This window comes from Rhinopithecus bieti, unplaced genomic scaffold, assembly GCF_001698545.2.
Source record: "Rhinopithecus bieti isolate Rb0 unplaced genomic scaffold, ASM169854v2 scaffold_26424, whole genome shotgun sequence".
Classification (NCBI taxonomy): Eukaryota; Metazoa; Chordata; class Mammalia; order Primates; family Cercopithecidae; genus Rhinopithecus; species Rhinopithecus bieti.
This window is the reverse complement of record NW_016811744.1, coordinates 144,944-165,951: the sequence shown is the minus strand read 5'-3', so window position 1 is coordinate 165,951 and position 21,008 is coordinate 144,944. Positions and strand designations below refer to the sequence as shown.

General features: G+C 42.5%; 1 protein-coding gene across 6 annotated transcripts in view; it reads right to left on the bottom strand.

Annotated features, from left to right (window-relative positions):
• The window catches only part of HECW1 (HECT, C2 and WW domain containing E3 ubiquitin protein ligase 1), a 172,902-nt gene that overhangs the window by 21,213 nt on the left and 130,681 nt on the right, over positions 1–21,008 (bottom strand). For all 6 annotated transcript variants that reach the window (XM_017894935.1, XM_017894936.1, XM_017894938.1 and 3 more), the window contains 2 exons: positions 1,908–2,006; positions 1,159–1,288 (listed from right to left, as the gene is read on the bottom strand). In XM_017894935.1, the coding sequence (XP_017750424.1) occupies positions 1,159–1,288; positions 1,908–2,006 (229 nt within the window). The remainder of the gene's footprint in view (positions 1–1,158; positions 1,289–1,907; positions 2,007–21,008) is intronic.

Genomic DNA, 21,008 nt, shown 5'->3' with positions numbered 1-21,008 from the left:
AAATGAGGTTCGCCAAACCGTGTTTGTTAAATCTACTCAGGCTATGGTTATTTTCTGTTAAAACTGTAGGCCATTTGATCAGAAGATTTGATGTTATATAAATGCTAGTAGAAAGCAAATGGTAAACTTTATCTTATTATTTAGTGTTGAGATATATGTATTTTGGAGGAGTAGCTATCTGGATGTGATAGAAAGAATCATTTCTGTAATGGCACAGATAACAGAAATATCTGATATATGTATGGCGTACTTCACAAAAATGCTTTCTGATCCATTATCATATCTGATTTTCAAAAAACTCCATAAAGTAGATCCATGTCATAACAAGAAAAAGAAGAAAGAGGACATGGGCAGATTTATTAAAGGAAGTGGTTCCCAAGGAATTGGTTTGAATGAATGAGATCCCATATTTGCTAATTTAAAAACGAAATCCCATTACCGCATGATCTAGCAATCCCATTTCTGTGTATATATCCAAAAGAATTGATATATACAGCAGGGACTTGAACAGATATTTGTACACTCACGTTCATAGCAGCATGATTCACAATAGCCAAAAGGTGGAAAAAACCCAGGTGTTCATCAACAGACAAATGGATGAATGGATAAACAAAATACAGCATATATGTATATATATTTGTTTATATATATATATAAAACATACACATAATGAAATATTTTCCGCTTTAAAAGGAATATATAAAGGAAGAATACTATGTATATTTGTATATATATGTGTTTATACATATATATCTATGTAGTGAAATATTATTTAGCCTTAAAAAGGAAGGAAATTCGGACACATGCTACAACATGGATGAGCCTTGAGGACATTATGCTAAGTGAAATAAATCAGCCACAAAAAGACAAATATTGTATAATTCCACTTATATGAAGTATCTAGAGTAGTCAAATTCATAGAAAATAGAATGGTAGTTGCCAGGAGTTGTGGGTAGGAGAAATGGAAAGTTATTGTTTAATGAGTAGAGTTTCTGTTTTGCAAGATGAAAAAGTTCTGGAGATTGGATGCCCAACAATGTAGATATACTGAAGCACTGAAGTCTACACTTAAAAGTGATTAAAATGACAAATTTCATGTATGTATATTTTCCATAGTAAAAAACAAAATCCCTTTTCCAAGCTCCATATCACACAAACCTGTCCAAAAACCTCTTCATTAACGGTGAAAGTGAGGTCTAGGATGTCTGTGATGTTGTTGTCCTTCATCCACTGCAAGCTCTGGTGGAATTCCTCATCCAAATATTCCAGGTCACTCAAATCACAGGGCCTGGGTGAATTCAGTGAGAGAGGCAAACAGAATTACTGAACAAATGGCTACCCAGACCTCACTTCAAAATGTGGTTATATCATTCCTGGCTAAAACGTCCAGACTTATCCTAACAATTTGATACTTTTGAATACACTAATGAATCAGATCATTCAGTCATTTTAGTTCATTCAAATGATTTTCCTTTCAAAAGAAAATGTGAAATTGTTTACAATAACAAACATGAAATAATTATTGACTCATGGACTCTGCATGAAAATTGGAGAAAACTATCATTTTAAAACAACTATGTTATAAACTGATCAGTTCTACTTAACAGTTTAATGCAATGTTTGTAATATTATTATAATTTTGGTATAAAATGATTCATCTCCATGATATGACGTTTTGATAATAGAATCTTCCCCTACAACAACAACAACAACAAAATCCCTAAATGCCTTTTTATTGGGCTAAAAAATGTATATGATATCTAAGCACTCAGAACAGGAAGCCACCATAGCCCTAACAGGAATGGTTAGGGCAAAACAGGGACAAAAGGGTCAGTGGCACCAGAGAGGTCAGTGTCATTGCCCTGCAGACAGGGCTGGGGTGGAAGCATGGTCTGCAAAGCACTTACAGTCTCAGGAGTGCCTTGTAGAAGGGCCTCGTGAAGAAAGCGTCAAGAAGGTACTGATGGATCAGAGCCAGGCCCAGGATGCGACCGCTAAACCTGAACCTGGAACACAGACAAGGCAGAGAAATGGATAAGTGGAAATTTACATTATTAAATATTTTAGTTTGCACTTTTATCTGATGTGTTTCTTTTGAGTATTCATCTCAAGCTGCTTAAGGAATCTTCTCATTGATGACGCAAGGAAGGCGCCTGTTCTCTTCCTCCTTATGCTTTACCATGAACAATGCCTGTGTGCTTGCTAGGTACTAAAGGAAGCCTCCTCTCCCCACCATGTAGCAGACTTGAGTCATTTTTTCCAGAACTTTTTTCAGACCTGGGAGAATGAGGACCCAAGAAGAGGAAAGCACTGGGAAGGGGAATTCAGGAATCTTAGATAAAACGCCCACACTGAACTGGAGGAGGACCTGGATCCAGTGACACAGAGGGCTTTCTGGATGTGTGTCCTTACCCATTCAAACATTTTATCTAAATTACCTAAGGTTCATGTTGGCAGGTGGAGGGTTTGAGTATGGAGCCCATATGGCAGTTGTGCTTGCAGACAGTGGGGAAGAGTTACATAGAATCACAACATGGTAAGAGATAAGCTGAATGAGCATCACTCTTTAAAATTGCCAGCCACACAAAAGACAGAACGAGGTCACTGCTAGGAAGAACTGGCCATACAGATCTGGCCACCTCCAGATGTAAGTGCCTTTACTGATTTAAATCCTTGTCGGAGCATTGACTTCCTGAGCATTTTGCAAGTAACCTGCTTAGCAAAATGCTGAGGCTACCTGGGCTTGATTTCATTGTTGCCTGCTCCTAAACCAGCTTCTTGCCTGCCTGGTCTAGCACCCTATGCTTTCCCCACCATGTGGGCCTTGCCTATCTCTGGCACCTTTCATAACTGGAGTCTCCCTAGTGTCCACTCTAAGTAGGTTCTCACCTAATTAGGGATTTAGTTGTGAATTTTCTCCAATCCTCCCTGTCAGAATTTCCAACTAATCTATCTCCAATGCCTTTTATGTGGGTCTTTTTAGACTCACGGGGTTTCCTACTCTATAGCTGCTATAAAGATGGTAGAATGAATAGAGTACCTGATTCCATAGAATACATATATTTATAAAAACACTTCAGATTGGTATGTTTGAAGTAGTTGATTCTTTTTCCATGAAATTGGAATTTCATGGAAATTCCAATTGACTAGTGTTATTGACTCTGAAGAGACCAGAGGCAAACAAAACCTCAGTGAAAGTGCTATGGGGCACTGTGGATAGGGGGCTTCTGGGACAATGGGTCCTTGGGCCTGGGTACCCCACCAGTGCTTCATTCCTGGGTGCCCTTTCCTGACCACCCCGATAACTGACTTGTCCCCAAGACAGTAACCACATCCTGTGTATAAAAACAGTTATCTTCTACCCCAATAGAAGATTGGCTCACCTACTCCAAATAGACTCTAGGGCATTGTAACCCATGCTTCTAACGTGATAGTAGGGTTGTGGCCATCTAGGTAGAGACAACAGAGATGATCCAAACCAGGAAAAGACTAAAGGTCAGCACAGAAGTGATGGGCCCGTGGCTTCCCCACTTAGAAGTGGCCCCTGAGGGTCCAGTAAAGAAAGCTGGGACTCATAGCAGGTAGCAAATATATGCAGATATGGAATAAATGATAACATTAAATGAGATTACTATTTTCAACTTAGTGCTAAAAAATTGAATATCTCAATGAATTAAAAATTTTCTAGCAAAATAAAAATTATTCAAATTTATTCAGGAAGATGTAGAAAACTTAAATAGACTGATAACCATAGTGCCAAGTAGAAAACTTTGAGGAGAAAGGACTATCTCCAAAATTGATACTGGGAATGGATATATTTATTAGGTATTTATGAATTTTTTATTAATACTTTAAGTTCTAAGGTACATTGTGCATAAACGTGGCAGGTTTGTGCTACATATGTATACTTGTGCCACTGTTTACAAGGAGCACTTTGTTTCAAAGACTCAAGGTACAGAAAACCTTTCTGCGTATGTCCAACAGTTCCAGAAATCAGAAAAGGAGTAGACAAAAGTTCTTAATTCGGTCATGTATGAGCTTACCGGATAACACAAGTGGAACCTGGAAAAGATAAAACGAGAAAGAAAACTAGAGAGAATTCACTTGTACATAAATCCTAAATAAACACAAGGAGAATTGAACCTACTAGTTCATTTCCAGCAACAATGCAAAACTGACTTAAGGATGTTTAATTAGAACAACTAAGGGACATCAGAGTATAAGAATCTAGCCAGGGCGGCGGGGTGGCTCACGCGCTGCTTAATCCCCGAGCACTTTGGAAGGCGCGAAGCGGGCGGATCACGGAGGTCAGGAGGATCCGAGACCAATCCTGCTAATACGGTGAAACCCGACCCTGTCTCTACTAAAAAATACAAAAAATTAGCCGGGCGACGAAGGCGGCGCTGTAATTCCGCAGCTACTCGGGCAGGCCTGAGACAGGAGAATGGCAGTGAACCCGGGACGCAGGGCGGAGCTTGCAGGATGAGCTGAGAGCCGGGACCACTGCACTCCAGCCTGGGCGGGCAGAGCCAAGACCTCCGTCTCAAAGAAAAAAAAAAAAAAAAAAGGAATTCTTACTAAAATCAGAGCTTATAAGGTCAAAAGACAAAAATCATATGACTTTTTTTTTTTTTTTTGGTTACAAACTGGACAGGTTACTTGAAAATATCCATCACCAATTTCTGGAGAAAAAAAAAATCTTTGTAGTAAACCAGCAATAGAAGAATGCTTCCTTAACAAAATAAAGCACATCTATCTCAGCAATATATTTAACAGTAAAAATACCGAAGGATGCTTGTACTATCACTCTTCACAATATTCTATCAGTTTTAGTCACTGCAGTTAATTACAAATGAAAAATTGAAAACAGATTAGAAGTAACTTTTATCAAATGCCTACTGGGCCAAGGCACGTTATTTATAATATCTCATTGACCCTTGCAACAATTCTATTTTATGGTTTTGGTCATCTCCATTTTGCAGATTAAGAAACTGAGGGTCAGTAATTAGCCCCAGGCAAGTGGTTCAGCAAGGAAACTGACCCACATCTGCCTGACACCAAACCAGGCCTTTTCCTTTGTGTCTATTTTGAGACATGAGCAATGGAGAGGTTGCTACTCTGGGTTCTGGGGCCAGGCTGCCTGCTGCATGATCTTGTGCAAGCATTTAACCTCCCTCTTCTCAGTTTCCTCTTCTGGAAAACTTCACTATTTAAGTGTTACCTATTTTTGCTGTTAGTATTTTATGTTGGCTACCAACATCTCTTGTGCTAATTAGACATATTTTGGTTCAGGTAACCTTCAACCAGCTTAAGCCCTCTAAGGCCATGGCGGTGTCTCAAGGAATTCAGGATCAGGAATGCAGCTGGGCCTCAGGAACGCCAGGGACATGAGTGATATTGCCCTCCCTCATCCAGTTTCTCCCTTTGGCTTCTCTAAGCTCATTTCTCCTCTCTCACTGCCAACACCTCCTATGGTTTACATCCCAGAGTTCAAGCACAGGAGACACCAACTTGACTCCCTCTGACCTAGGTTTAAATTTTCAGCATGAATCTTACTGTTCTAACTCAGGTTGGATGCCCACTGGGATCAATCATGAGCAACCAGGGAGGAAATCTGAGTCTCCAGTACTTTGCAGCAAGGACCACTTTGCAGCAAGGATCACTCTCTACCAGGGGGGTGGGATCACTGTTGTATGTCTCTCAACCAGGGGGTGTGGCAATGGGGTTTCCTAGCACGGGGGACTGCAGCACAGACTGCCAACAGAGAATTGTGTATTTGCTTTGAATTGGGTAGACCATAAGGTGGAATTTCCAAAGTCAGAATTACACTGGTTTCAAGGACTGACATGGGCAACAAACAAGTCCTAGTTTATTTTTAAGTAACTGTGCAACAAAGCTATGATAACGTGGTTTGGCTTTACATAACCACAGACGGGATGGCTCTAAGCCAGTCCCATATGTACTGTAAAATACATTCCAGAGCCACGAACTATGATCTGGGACATGTTTGTATAAAGCAAAATACAGCAACTGTACAATTCAAATCTAAAACAATAGCAGATGGAAAAAAAACCCAATAGCTGATGAATTGCTGTGTGTGCAATTCCATAAATGAGAAAACACCTTCTAGCAATGGTGCACCGCCTTTATTTATCTTCTATATTTATCTCCCTAAACTAAACAATTGCTTGTGGGGAAGTTGATTACATTTGCTGTTAACACAGATTACAAAAGAGGAGGAAGTATGAGACAGAAAGAAAATACTTTTCCTTAGTCTCTGGACCTAAGATAGTGTGTCTAGGTATGAAGAAACTATCCCAATAATTTAAGCAAAATAAAGTGATGAGGTTTCGAGCTAAGTCACTTGGCATAAATAGAGTTCAGAGGATAAACTAAAATAAGACCCTATAAAAGTAGCGGAGCTGCTCCCTCTGCCTGTGGGTGTGAGTCTGTTACTTAAATACCCGGCCCCAGGGCCCCATTCGAGAGCCTGTGTGTGTGAGCTTGCAGGGCTTTGCTCACTCCTTTCTCTCCGTGGATCTCAGGAGTCTCGAACGATACTGCAGGCCAACCCAGCTCCTGGGGTGTAGCACTGCTCCCCGCTTTTTCTGTGCTGACATTCTGGAGGCCATGCTTGAACGCAGCTTCTGCCGTCTCAGCCTCTGCAACTCAGCACGTTAGGACGCGCTGCCTGTGCTGGTGCCGCCTCTGCCCGACCAGGCTGCGGCTCCGCATCTGTGCTTTTTCCTGGCCTGTGCTCAGTTTTACTTTGCCAGGAGGGAGTGGCTCCTCCGTGTTGTCCTGCTTTCTTAGAGGGGCCTCGCGGAGGAGTTGCCTGGGCCCTAAGAGTTTACAGGGACTGCTTTTGAAGCTTGCTCACGTCCTTTAATCCCTAGGGCCACCAGGGCCTGGTGGGTGGAGGGAACAGCTACCACGTTCACCTCTACCCCTCAGGCCGTGTTGGGCACCCCGGCTCCCTAGGCCATTCTTCTGCTTCTCGTGGGGGTTACTGTATCTTAAGGGCCCCCAGGTTCCCTGCTCAGAATCTGCTTTCTGCCGTTTCCCATGTGTGTCTAAGTTCCAACGATGGGTGCCCTTCAACTCCTCTTCACAAGAGAGACCTCAGCCCCCAGGTACCCAGCAGGTGCACATGCACACGGGGCTGAGGAGAGAAGGCAAGGTGGGTCAGCCCATGCAGCCTCCCAGCAGCGGGTGGTGGGTCCCAGCCTTTTCCCCATTCTAGCCACACCCGGATGGGTCAGGAATGGAGCCTACCCTGGGCAGTGAAGGGGCATGAGTCTCTCTCTCTGGCAATGTTTTTGGTGTAATTTGAAACCTCCCAGGAGATTCTGACATGCCATCACCATAAAACACATTCCTGACTTTTAAGAAATACATAAAGCATATTTTTCTACTTATTTATCAATTAGAGATGTGTTTCCATCCATTTAGACCTGAGACCACAGAAAGATGAGCAATATAGCAAAATACCAAGAACCCACATTTAACAACAACAAAATCCTTTCTATTGAGGATCAATGAAGGCTAAGTCTTCTTTGTGTGGAAGGCGTGCTCTGTTTTCCTTCAGATAAAGAGCACAGACAGTTCATGGTTACATTCCTCAATCCAAACCACATCCCCGTGGTTTGTGGGAACATTCCTGGACTCTGATATAAATTATTTTCATATCCTTGGCTTTAGTATGTTGCAAGTTTTTGTTTTTGGTATCATCAACCCCTTCCCTCCTGCCAAAGAAAAATGACAGAATTGGGTGTTTTTTAATGTAAAGTAAAATACAGGTGATATATAAAATATTTTTAAAAAGTGAATCAACTCTGTCACCCAAGGTGACATTTGTGACTGATTACCAGTTGGTGAGAGCAGGGGCACACATATGTAGATGGGACCTCTGTGCCATCATGTTCCCACCACGGTACAGTATGGACACCCTCGATACATGCAAATAGTGGTTTTCATTATCCTTTAATACACTGCAAAATATTTCTTTTTAGGAATGCTCTATGCTTGGTTCAGCCCTTTCCCCTCTGATGGAAACATATATGTTTTTCATCTTTATCTGTCTGCTCATAGATCCTGAGGGGAAGCCCGGACCCAGTGTACCCTGGGACTGTGGAGTAACTTTGGGAATGAGCAGACGTCACTCTTGGTGTGTGCACATCAGCACCTCCCCAGATGTCTGGGAGATGAACTTGACCTACGCTGAAGAAACAGCCACTCTGACCTTTAAAAAATACGTGGAGGGCTCTTACAGCAGGAGATCTGAAGGGAGCTAATATTATTGGCAAGGATTTCTTATATTTCCATCTGGGTTTTGCACATTTTAGTGAGAGTTCAAAAGGTAATGGAGTTTCACACATTTCCAGCACATCTTCCCAAGTGACTTAAAGGCCTCAAAAAGACTCAGCCCTCCTCTTGAACGCATTCCTGTTTGTTGACTTGACTCGTCTTTGGGCCATTTGCCAATAATCCAAGCAAGGCAATGTGCTGTGGAGGATGATATCACAAGGTCTGATGTTAGGCTGCCTTGGTTTGGATCTTCTGACCTGTATGACTTTGGGACACCTGTTTAATATCAGTTAACTCAACTGCAAAATGGGAATCATAATGGCACCTACTGTATAGGACAGCTGCTAAGATGCTAAAAGTCCTCTGTACAAGGACTAGTGGTGGTCAGTCCACCTGAGAGTCTAATGAATTCCTATCCATAGACTGGCATGTCTAGTTTCTTACACTCAGAACCCTAGACCTAAAAACCCATTCTGAATTGAAGAGTGAAAATGTGGATTGTGCTGACAGTGGCTAGCCTGAAACTTCCTGCTGCAAACTTCTGCTCTGCTTACAAACAGCATTTATGTATCATGGTGCCTGGCACAGGTAAGGTCTCAATCAAGATTTGTTGAATGGAATTAAATTGAAAATTATCATCTGGTTTCATCCCAGTGGAGCGCAACTATACAAACCCACAGAAAATGTCTGAAATGTCTTATACCATTTGAACCCTGTTTGACTAGGTTAATTGCTCAAATTTCCAATATCTGCAGTAGGTCTCCACCCAGGAAGATGGACAGAAAGAGCAAACTGCGGAGAAGAGTTTAGGGGTTGAGTCAATGTATGGAAAGATGTGGCAAATATTTTACATCAAAGCACTGAAATAGCAGGTCTCCCTCTCCCTTTCTTCTCTCCCTCTTCAGTCTCTCCAGTGAACCATTGTGGGGGAACATGTTTCAGCAGGAATTAGTATGTAATGAGTTCAGTGTATTTTTCAACAGATTATTTAAATGAAAGCAGTTTTTGTAATGGCAAAAAAATGCAGTTGGGAAGTCTGCAAGAGGAATCTCTTATTTACAGGCCACGATTTTATGGAAGGGGAAGCGGGATCGCTCGCCAAGCCAAGAAAATAAAAGACCTAATAATACTCCGGAAGGACATTTTGGATAGTGAAAGAAAAGACTTTAAAAGGCTTCTAGTTAATCCTTTTATATGAAAGTGATATAAAAATTGAGTGAAACCCTCAGTGCAGCACCCAGGCAATATGCCAAGTCTGAAAAGACTCTGTAGGGCATTTCTGGCAGTTTTATTTCCTGGCATTAAACTTGGGCTGCTAAGGATTGATTCAAGGGGCCTCCTGGTTTTGGTGACCTTCTTAGTCTCTTCTTCTTGACCTGTTGCCCCAACAGATCAGGCTACTCGTCTCCTTCTGCTTAATTCTTGGCTTCTGCATCTTTTGATGCATCACAACCCAGCATGAAAAATACTCCCTGATAAGCTTCAGACTTGGGAGACCCAAAGCTGGGCCTTCCTGCCTGGAGAGGTGATCACATGGTATACTGGGCACTATAAAGAGGTTGGGCATTTGGTGATAATGTGCTTGGCTCTTGTGCCTTTGGTGAGGAGATGGGGGCTGAGGCAGATGCAGGAACACCTGGCAGGACACTGAGGTCTGCTAAAAACTCTGCACACAGTTGTTAGTCTATAAAGGCCTCTTCTAACCACTATGGCATCTTCTGGAGCACAAATGTCTATTGAAACGAACACTGTACTGGCAAATTTTAGGGGTTCACACATTTTGTTGGGTCAGTGAATGAGGCCAGAGGGTTCCTATAACTGCATCCATGCCTGGATGCCCCCAGGACACCATTGTAATGTCCTGTTTCCCAAGCCATGACTCTGGGGACTGCATTCACCTATGCATTGCCTACCACCTGCAGGTTGACAACCAGCTGGTTTGAGTCAGCTGAGTTCTAGAAGATTCTGTCTGTAGCAGTCATGTTTTCTATCTCTGATACTCCCTGGATCTTTCCCAGACACTGCTTCCCTGGTAATGGACCAGGACCTGCATGGGTTAAGTTCCTTTAAGGAGTCTTTTGCAGTTGTCAAAAGAATAGAGTTGGTTCCTCAGCCTCAGCACTATTGATGTTTGCTTTCTGGTGTATTATAGGATGTTTAACAGCATCTCTGACCTCTACCTACTAGACGCCAGGAGTACCAGCCTCCCAAGCTGTGACAACCCAAACTACCTCCTGACATTGCCAGTGTCCACTGGCGGTGGAGAGTGATGGTGCAAAATCAACCTCTCTTGAGAACCACTGGAATAGAGCATAGGGTGTGGGAAAATATATCTAAATGTGATGACATACTCTTTTCTAACTTGCCTTTCTTGAAAACTTGAGGAAGGCTGCCTGGGCCCTCCAGGGCAATGCACGTCTTACCCCTATGGCTTTGTGCTCCACTCTGCACATCTGAGCAGCTTTTTATCATTCTCTGAATCTGTAAGTGTACTTCCTACCCCACCAAATAGCATCTTAAACTCCCACCAAGAATTTGGGCTCCAGGTTTCTTTTGGGGAAGTGATGAGTGGGGAGAATAATTCCTTCTGAATGCTTCAGGGAGTGTCAACATTGCTGAGGGGATGATGCAGGATCTGAGTAAAGAAAAAGAGTGAGCTCCTGGAGAATGAGCATCACAAGCTGGGGGACAGCTTAGGGATCTAAGGTGGGAATGTGTGTGGCTTGTTTGAGCAATGCAAAAGGCCAGTGGGGTGGACCCCAGAGTGAGAAGGGGGAAATGGCAGAATATGAGTTTGGAGAGCCACCCAGGGGATAGATCATGCCAGACTTGGTGGGCTATGGGAAGGACTTTAGATTTCATTCTAAATATGATGGGAATCCACTGGAAGTTTCATGTAGGGTCTTTGGAATGAACTGATGTGTTAAAATGATCACTCTGGATGCTGCATGGAGAGAGGTGAGTCTGGCAAGAGTGAAGGCTGAGGCCTGTCTGGAGGCTTCTGCATCCAGATGGGAGGTGATGGTGGCTTATACTGGGGGTGGTAGTGGAGGTGATGAGGTGAGAGTCTGGATGTATTTTCACAATAGAGCCCAGGGGATTTACTGATGCATTTAAGGGGAGAGATGAGAAAAAGAAAGGCAACAGGAATAGTCCACGGCCTTAGGCCAGAGCAACTGGGTGCCATTTACTGAGATGGGAAACACCAGAACAGAGGGTTTGGAGGAGGAAATGGCGAGTTCTCTTTCAGACATATTACGTCTGTGCTGCCTATTTATATCTGAGTGGAGCTGTGAAGCAGACAGTTTTACTGAGGAGTCAGTGCCTCCGGGCACAGGGCCGCGCTACAGATGTCACTGTGGGGCCGTCAGGATGCAGATGGCATTTGAAGCCAGGCATCTGGACAAGATCACGGAGGAAGTTTGTGCAGATGGAGAGGCAGACCCAGGGCTGAATGTTAATTGATGCAGCATTTGGGGATCTGGAAGATGAGAGGCAACCATAAAGTACATGAGAAGGAACAGGGATGTGGAGCACATGGTGCAGGAAGGAGGCAGAGGCCAACTGTGTCAAGTGCCTCTGAGATCAGGAAGTAGGCGGTCTGAGAGTCACCAGATGGCTTTGACAACCTTCATGAGGGGTGCAGGGGAGGAAGCTGGCTGGAGAGAATGGGAGGAGAGGCAGTGGAGAAAGCCAGCACAGATAACTCTTTCTAGGAATGCGCCTCTAAAGGGGAGCAGTGCGGTGATCAGTGGAGGAGGGTGTGACGTCAATGGAGGTTTGGGTTTTTGTTTTTTCAATGTGAGGGAAATTGCAGTGTGTTCATACATTTCCAATTTCAACAAACTTATCAAGTGCCTACTATGTGCCAGGTACATAGAAAGATCCTAAGGTACCCATTCATTTTGAGTTTACAAGCTAGGAAGGGAGATAGACACAGCAATGCAGCATCTCATCACCACAGAGCAAGTGGTGGAGAAGAGGAGTGCACAGGGTGCTGTGAAAACTCAGGGGAGGAAGCACAGCTTGGCTCTGGGGGCGTTAAATTCGGGCAGGCCGCCTGAAGGAGGTGACAAGTGAGGTAAGCCTAAGAATTAGCCTGGAAGAATGAATAGAAATTAGTCTGCTTTAAGAAGGCAGGGAAAGGCTTTCCAAGAAAATAAAATCACATCGGAAAAGAATAAGGAAACATAATGGGATGTGTTTAGAACAGCATGCAATTCATGATTACTAGAGCGTACAAAATGAGGAAGGACAAGATATGAGATAAGGTTGTGGAGAGAGATAGCAGGAGGTCCTGGAAGGTCTTATTTTCCATGCCAACAAGTTCACCCTTTAAATTGTAGATGATGAGAACCCATGGACCGGTTTAAATAGGGGAGTGATGCGCTTGTTTTGGCATTTTTAGAGAAATCACTTTGCACCCATATAAAGGATATAGATTTTAGGAGGGGACAGATTTGGAGGTTATTACAATATGTCAAGGGGATCATGCTGAACACTTTGGAGGTACATCAGCAGGACAGTGAGACGCAGCAGAAGAGAAGGAGGACAGGAAGAAGTGACTTGGTGGGACAGAGTAATTGTTAATTTGGAGGAGGATCAAAATGGAGATGTCTAGTAGGTATTTTGATAATAAAGTTTGAAGCTTAACAGAAAGGTCAGAGCTGAAAATATAAATTTAGAATTCATATGTTAGTATGGAGAGAAGTTTATAAAGCAGTAAACTTTGATTACATTGCTATATTTTATATAAAATTATATCTGTCCATCCATCCATCCATCCATAAAAGAATATGGAAAAACTTAGGTCAGAAGAATAATGACATTTATTTCTGTATGGAGATATTTTCTTATGTATATTAAATTTTTTCATAATGAGTGTACCTTACTGATGTGATAAAACTATGTTTATTTACTTATAAGATATAATAAAAACTAGGTGACAATGGCATGTCAGAATCTAAGGGGGTAGAGCTTCAAATAGCAGTGTGTATCTACTGCAGTAAAGTGTCCATTAAAGCAAAGTGTGGGCCAGGTGTGGTGGCTCATGCCTGTAATCCCATCGCTTTGGAAGGCTGAGGTGGGTGGATCACCTGAGGTCAGGAGTTCAAAACCAGCCTGGCCAATGTGGTGAAACCCCATCTCTACTAAAAAAAAAAAAAAATTAGCCAGGCATGGTGGCACAGGCCTGTAATCCCAGCTACTCGAGAGGCGGAGGCAGGAGAATCGCTTGAACTTGGGAGACAGAGGTTGCAGTGAGCCAAGATTGCACCACTGTACTCCAGCATGGGTGACAAAGCAAAACTCTGTCTCAAAAAAATAAATAAATGAATAAAAATAAAAAAAGTAAAAAGTGGTAAGAGTTCACTGGCTCTGTTGATTAGATGGTCTCTGCTGCTCATGGAAAGGGCAGTGCTGGTGACGATTACTGAAATCAGACTTCAGAAGGTGAGGAAGTGAGTGACGGAGAGGAGCAGAGCAGGGGGAGAGCATGAAGTGTAAAGATCCATGAGAAAGGGATGACTGCTGGAGAGGCGTGGAGATGGGGACTGGTGGGCCTCCAGCCTGAGTGGGTGGGTCCACCTGGAGTGGAGGAAAGGACTCCAGGGAGGGTGTTAAGGTTGGGTAGCATTTGTATTTGGGGTGAGAAACTGAAGTGGTGACCTCAGTGTTTCCATTTCAGTAGGGTCTGAAGTCACCTCACAGTGGAGGTGATTTTGGTTGGTGGAGGCTTTTGGGACGGTAAAATGGAAGATGCCCCCGTAACAGGACTGGTGAGCTTTGCTCTGGCACTTTCTGAGGTCAGAGAGTATAATTTAGAATTGTACCCTTTCTTGGAATTACTTCATTTTCTCCAGGGCTAGAGTTATAGAAAACTACCTTGGCATGGAATGGGGAAGAGTGAGTTACAATACTAATCCACAGTGGCATTTTGTCCGTCAGATGGGGTGCGAGCATGGAGCAGGGAGGGAATTGGGTGTGCAGGGAACAAAGGCGCTCAGGAGGCCTGGGATGAAGGAGGCCATGCCAGACTATGAGGAGACAGAGAATCCAAGGTGAGAACAAGCTTGGCAAGGAGTGGTGGTAGGGGGAGGAGGTGGGAATGCCGGCTGTAGAATGATTGACAGCGGGATTTTAGAGTTTTCAGTTTCTGACATGGCACAGTTCTGGGTGATAATGAGGTTGGGAGGGCCACTGTGGGAGCAGGTGGCTGGAGTGGAATGTAGGTCACTGCCACAGGGGTTAGGTAGGTTTGGTCTATTCTCTACACCCACATTTATTCAGATACTGTTTTGAGGAATGTATAAAGAATCCCCTCCTCAATGCCCCATAAAAATTGTTTCAATATTGCAGATGCAAGGTATTATTTATATTTGGTTTTCATAGCTTCCCTCTGTGTGGAAACGGTTTTACAAATTAGCTGAGAAAACTTGAAGTTTTCTTCATCTGCCATGAAAGAGACTCTGCCAACACAAGATAATGACAGGATATTATCTTCAGATTGCTAATTAGTAAGTGAAATGAATGTCTAGCCCTGGTGCCGCCAAGTCCCCTCCTTTAATATCTGCCCTGCGGGGGGGGGGGCAGAGGAGTGAGACCAGAGCTGCTTCCCCTCAACGTGGTAGGCCAAGTGTGTGGTGTGCCTCGCTTTTAGAGAAAGCACTTCTAAAAGTACCTTATGCAGACTCTTAACAAACCCTCTGACTATATAGAGATGGCAAATAACATACTTAGTATTGCTCTTCAATTCAATGCAAAACTAGTTGTGGTAAAATTGATCATTTGAAAGTGTGGATATTTTTTGACCCAGCATTCTGGTTAGCTTGTGTTAATACTGAATGTATCAATCGCATTTTCACAGATTATAAGGATGAAGTTAGGTTAATGTGGAAAGGAGTTGAGGAACAAAGATCTAGGAAAATAAACCTTCCCGTAAATGTAGAGAACATTACCCCACCTTTGATTTCCTCCTGTGTCTAGAGGTGTCCAGGTATCTGGCCCTCAAAGATGCTTTCATTGACCTCTAAGACATGATTCCTCCTTAGCTTCCAAGTATTCTTTACTGGGAGAGTTCAAATATTTTGTTTTGCAATATCATGGATGCTCATGACTGAGGTTATGTCTACAAGTCGCAAAAACAATGTGCATTTAATTATCCAGGCAAGCAGCCTTTCATGGTCAAATGACTGAACAATTCATTGGACAGAATTAATCAAAGTAGTTAATCAATGGACCAAAATAGCGCAGCTCTCAGTTTAGCTATTAACGTTAGCTAATAGCTCAGTTTTTAGTTATTTAAGTTTCTAGCTATTTACCATCGTCTGAGCCTCAGTCATTAGTTCTCCAGGTTGACTTTTTTGTGAATTTGCTTTATGAGCTCAGGCAAACAGTTGAAATTTTTTTCACCGGTTTGCCTGTTTACCTTGGGAGAATACTACTGATTTCTTTTCAGAGGCCTTTGAGAGCCGTTGGAAAGATTGGTGAATTTTCTATCAAAATCTTGTGTATTCTTCAGAAACAGACACTCCAAAGGTTCAGAGTGAAATATCATACTGCATTATTAAACTTGGAGGTTTCCATGATGGGAAGTATCTGAATGGGTTGAATATTGGCCCTCACAATATATGCCCATGTCCTAAACCCTGGTACCTGTGACTGTAATGTTATTTGGAAAAAAGAGTCTTTGAAGATATAATTAAGTAAAAGATCTCAAGATGAGATGATCTTGGATTATCCAGGTGGGTCCTAATCCATCGACAAGCGTTCTTATAAGAGATAGAGAGGAGAGGACACAGGAACCGATGAGAAGGCCATGCAAGACAGAGGCAGAGACTAGAGTGATGCAGCCACAAGCCAAGGAGCCCTTGAAACCCCAGAAGCTGAAAGAGGCATAAAAGGGTCTCCCCTGGAGCCTTCAGAGGGAGTGTGGCCTTGCTGACACCTTGATTTTGGCCTTCTGGCTTCCAGAACTGAGAATGGCCAGTTTGTGGTAATTTGCTACAGCAGCCTTAGGAAAGTGAGGGAGCGCCCACTCACAGCATAGCCCTCCTCCTTGCTTGTTCAGAACACTTTTCACTCAGCATAGGATCTTGTAATTTTTAAGTTGTTCCACTAAAGTAATACATTTAATTTCATTCAAGAAGAGAATTTATCTAGTTTTAGAATGAGATACAGTGTCTAGTTCCAAGCCCAGTATTATATAGAAAATTTGATCATAAAAAGCTGCTTGCCTGGATAACTAAAGTGCTCTGAAACCTGCTATATCCTCATCTATTTTTTTTTTTTTTTTTTGAGACAGGGTCTCACTCTGTCGCCCAGGCTGAATGCAATGATGCGATCTCGGCTCACTGCAGCTTTGACTTCCTGGGCTCAAGTGATCCCCTCGCCTTAGTCTCCTGAGTAGCTGGGACCACAGGTGCACACCACCATGCCTGGTTAATTTATTTTTTGTAGAGACAGGTCTTGCTGTGTTGCCTAGGCTGGTCTCGAACTCGTGGACACAAGCCATCTTCTTGCCTTGGCCTTCCAAAGTGTTGGGATTACAGGTGTGAGCCACTGCACCTGGCCCTGCTATATATTTATCTAACTGGTTAATCCAGGAAGATGAGGTTTAGAAGTCTTAATTATTTGAGCTGCACAGACCAGAAAATACAGGAATGGCAATGCCATTGTGTTCCAGGCAGAACCCAGAGTGCCTTATTGACCCTTTAAATGTTATTATCTCTCTCTTACCTGTGATGCATTAGTCAATGCACAATATTTCCATTTATCTGAGTCAGGTTAAAAAAAAAATCAAGTTGGGCTAAACCAAACAGTGTTTAGAATTTTCATTCATTCATTCACTCATTCAATCTTTCCATAAATCATAAGTTATCTATCATCTGCAAGGCACTGTGCTAACTGCTGGAATACTTAGTGAACATAATAGACAAGGCCCTCATGCTCCCATGGAGTGTACAATCTAGTGACATTATGCTCCAGGAAGATGTTAGAATTATTTAAATATGACCTAAGTCTAAACTGATGTAGCATTCTGTAATTTTCACACGATTGGCAAAATAATAATAGCTCTGACAACATCAAGTTGCCATGCCACACAAGATCTATGTACTGATACAATCAGGATACCAGAAATACCTGAAGCTATTTAAGTAATTGGTTCTGAGTTAATTGCATAGATAGAGGGAAAATATGGAATGCATAAACCAAACAATATGCTAAATCAGCATAATATTGAGGTTTATGACTATGTTCTATGATGCTTTATTGTTTTGAAGATTTACCTACTAATGATATTTTTCTTTAGATAATAGAATTAATTGATATTCTTTAAAATTAGACTATAAAGAGAAAGTCCATAGAAGTCTGGACAGTAGGGACAGCCAGTGTAGCCTCTGTTTGCTATTCATCATCTGAAAGTAGGAAGCCTCCCCTTTCCACTCCTAAAGGTCCCAAGGCTGATCTGTTCTCAGCCTAGGCTGGAGGATCCGTCTCCTGGATTACATCACACACTTTCCTAGAGGTCTACAGTGATTCCCATTTATCATTCACAATGATATTCCTGATCATTAGTTGTATATATCTCCACCAACCATCCCCCTTCTCAGATCCTGAGATCACTGGGCTATCTTGGTTCTGTTCTCAATTTGATTAGGATTGTACTTCTGTCCCTGGTCCACCTCTGCCAATGTCATTTTCAGTACTTTTTTCAGCTATGTTATTCTTAATCGAGAATAACTCATGCTAGGTGGTTTACATTGGCCCCACCCCTCCTGTCATTCCAGTTTCTGTTGCTGTCAAACTCTTTACACTCCACCCCGCTGAATGTATCCCTCCTCTCATGAAACTGGGCTGAACAGAAAGACGTCTTTATACTTACATATAATTTGCTGTTTAAACCTCTCCCAACAGACAAAAAGACTTTTGAATGCAATATGTTGATTCTGTTAATTCTATTTGGCATTTAAACATCCAGGAAATGAACTGATTTCATGGAAAGTACATTTTCAGTAATTTAAATAATAGTTTCAATTTTGTTAATTTTCATACTCAGAGTCAAGCCTAAAAATTTCTCAGCCATGATGCTGACCACATATTCCGACTGATTCTTGGGCTTGATATTGTTACTAGAGTGCTTTACTTTCCTTTGTCCTCGAAGCAAATTTCTAACGTAGGCAGCATTGATGTTCGTTTGTGTAATCAAGCCATAATACATTCATAAAAAAGAGTTTTGAATCAACAAATAAAGCCTAATTTTTAAGCTCTATTTTATAATAGGAAACTGAAATAAGATAATGTAAAGAGTCTCCTCAAGTTAATTAACTCTGATTCTTGTGAAAACCTCCGCAGTTTAAATCCTGATATACCAGGGAAATTTGGAGACTTGTAAATAGCATTTCATGCCCCTGTACAGGACACAGGAGCTCCTTCCACCTCCCACTAATGCTTGCTTACATAATTTTGCAGTAACTTCTTTTCCAAATATTACAAGCACACAGGAGAGCAAGAGGTGAAACAATAGCCCCAAACCCAGATCTCCACAGTCTCCAGTAGGAACTTGTGAAAAAAAATTCTTTCAATTTTAGCTCTGCATGGGCATGTCAAAGCCTCTCCACTCCTCTCTTCCCATCTACAAATAAGGGATAATAATGTTAATATTTGCTTACTTACCTCACAGGAGAATGAAAAGAAAGAGTAATTTAATGTTAATAGGTTCTTTGAAGATGAAAAGTATTTCATAATTGCTAAGTTCTATTACATTTTTTAAAACCCATCTCAAAGATACCCCTCTTTCCTTATCCTCCTAACTTTGTTTAATTAAAAATAATTATCCTTTCTCAACATCATTATTTAAGTGCATAAGACCTTCATGACGCTCCCACACAATGTATGTTTCCATGCTTTACTCAGTGTTACTGCCTTCAGGTTCGGGCCTTTCATATTTTCTAACTTCTTATGTATTAGAAAGTCTAGTGAAAACCTATCGTGTCTGCCTGGGGTAGATTTTATTTCAGAGTGTGAAAATTGCATGAACAGCCAGCTTTTCTTCCTCACACTCTTTGAAAGGCTCTTGATGCTGCTGGCATCTAAGGCAGAATTTCTCCAAGGTGGGGGTGACCCTTCCATTGGTATCTGAGTCCCTGGGGTGTTCGTTAAGATCTAGCCTGGAGATCAGACTCTGTGGGGTGGGTTATGGAAATCTGCATTTAAAATAAATTCTGCAGTTGCTGACTAAAATTTGAGAACCACCCATTCCAAGTCCCTCATCATATTTTAAGATGAAAACATAATCTGAAGGTCAAAAGTGAAGTTTTTTGCCTTAGGCATCACTCATTGCATTTTCCTCATGGATACTGGAAGAAGGGATGGAGGACAAAGGCTTTTCTAGAAGCTGAGAGTATGAAGGGTTCTACTTGGCCTCCTCTCACACCACCACCTACAGGCACATGCATCCTTGCCTCCTCACACCCCACTAATTGGGGGGGTCTTCTTTTTATCTAATCCCCCTCATATCACCATCCTCTCACTCTCTCTGGTTCTTGCTTTTGTCGCCTCTCTCATTAGTAAGTACATCTGCAATCTACACTTGCCATTTATTTCCCTCAATCTCAAGGAAAAAGGGGCTGACTCTTTTTCTTTTTTCTTTTTTTTTTTGAGATGGCGTTTCCCTCTTGTTGCTCAGGCTGGAGTGCAATGGCGAGATCTCTGCTCACTGCAATCTCCACCTCCCAGGTTCAAGCAATTCTCCTGCAGGGGCTGACTCTTTTTCAAAGTTAATCTCTCCACTTGGGCTACCTATCCCCTTTCCCTGCCTCCTCTGGGCTCTTGTTCCATCCACTTTTTGCTCTCTCTTATAATTTAAGACTTTCTCTCTCTTCTGACATTGTCTCCTCAAAGGCCTTGCATCCTTCTAGCGGCCCCACACAGCCAAGCTCCTAGAAAGAGCAGTTTTCAGGTCTGTTTGATGCTGGTATTTAAAAATACGAGCAAGGCCAGGCATGGTGACTCACGACTGTAATCCCAGCACTTTGGGAGGCCAAGGTAGGTGAATCACCTGAAGTCAGAAGTTTGAGACCAGCCTGGCCAACATGGTGAAACCCCTTCTGTACTAAAAATACAAAAATTAGCCAGGCCTGGTGGTACACACCTGTAATCCCAGCTACTCGAGAGGCCGAGGTGGGAGAATTGCTTGAACCCGGGAGGCGGAGGTTGCAGTGAGCCAATATCTCGCCATTGCACTCTAGCCTGGTAGACAAGAGCGAATCTCCGTATGAAAACAAACAAACAAACAAACAAACAAACAAACAAACAAACAAGCAGAACTACCTTTGGAAAGTGAATACACAGTACAAAGAGTAAGGGGAAGCGCCAGCAATAACGTCTGCACCACGGAGCTGTTTTTGGAATAAATATGGGGGAAGCAGAGTTTTGATTCTTTGCAGCTCCCTGTCCTCCTGGCACAACCAAATTTCCCTGGTCCTGGCTTTTATACCAAGGCCAGCATTGCTGTCATTCCCTGTGCTCTGTGCACATTCTTGTGGGCTGAGTTCAGGGTTTGGCCATTGGCTAGTCTCCTGTCTCCACAGCTAATAGTGGGTTTGGTGTAGGCCCTGGCATCCCCACCAGTGGTTTGCTTTGTAATTTTTCCCTCTTGGTCTGTGGGAGGACTGAGGCATGGTGTCTGGAACTCCTGTGCA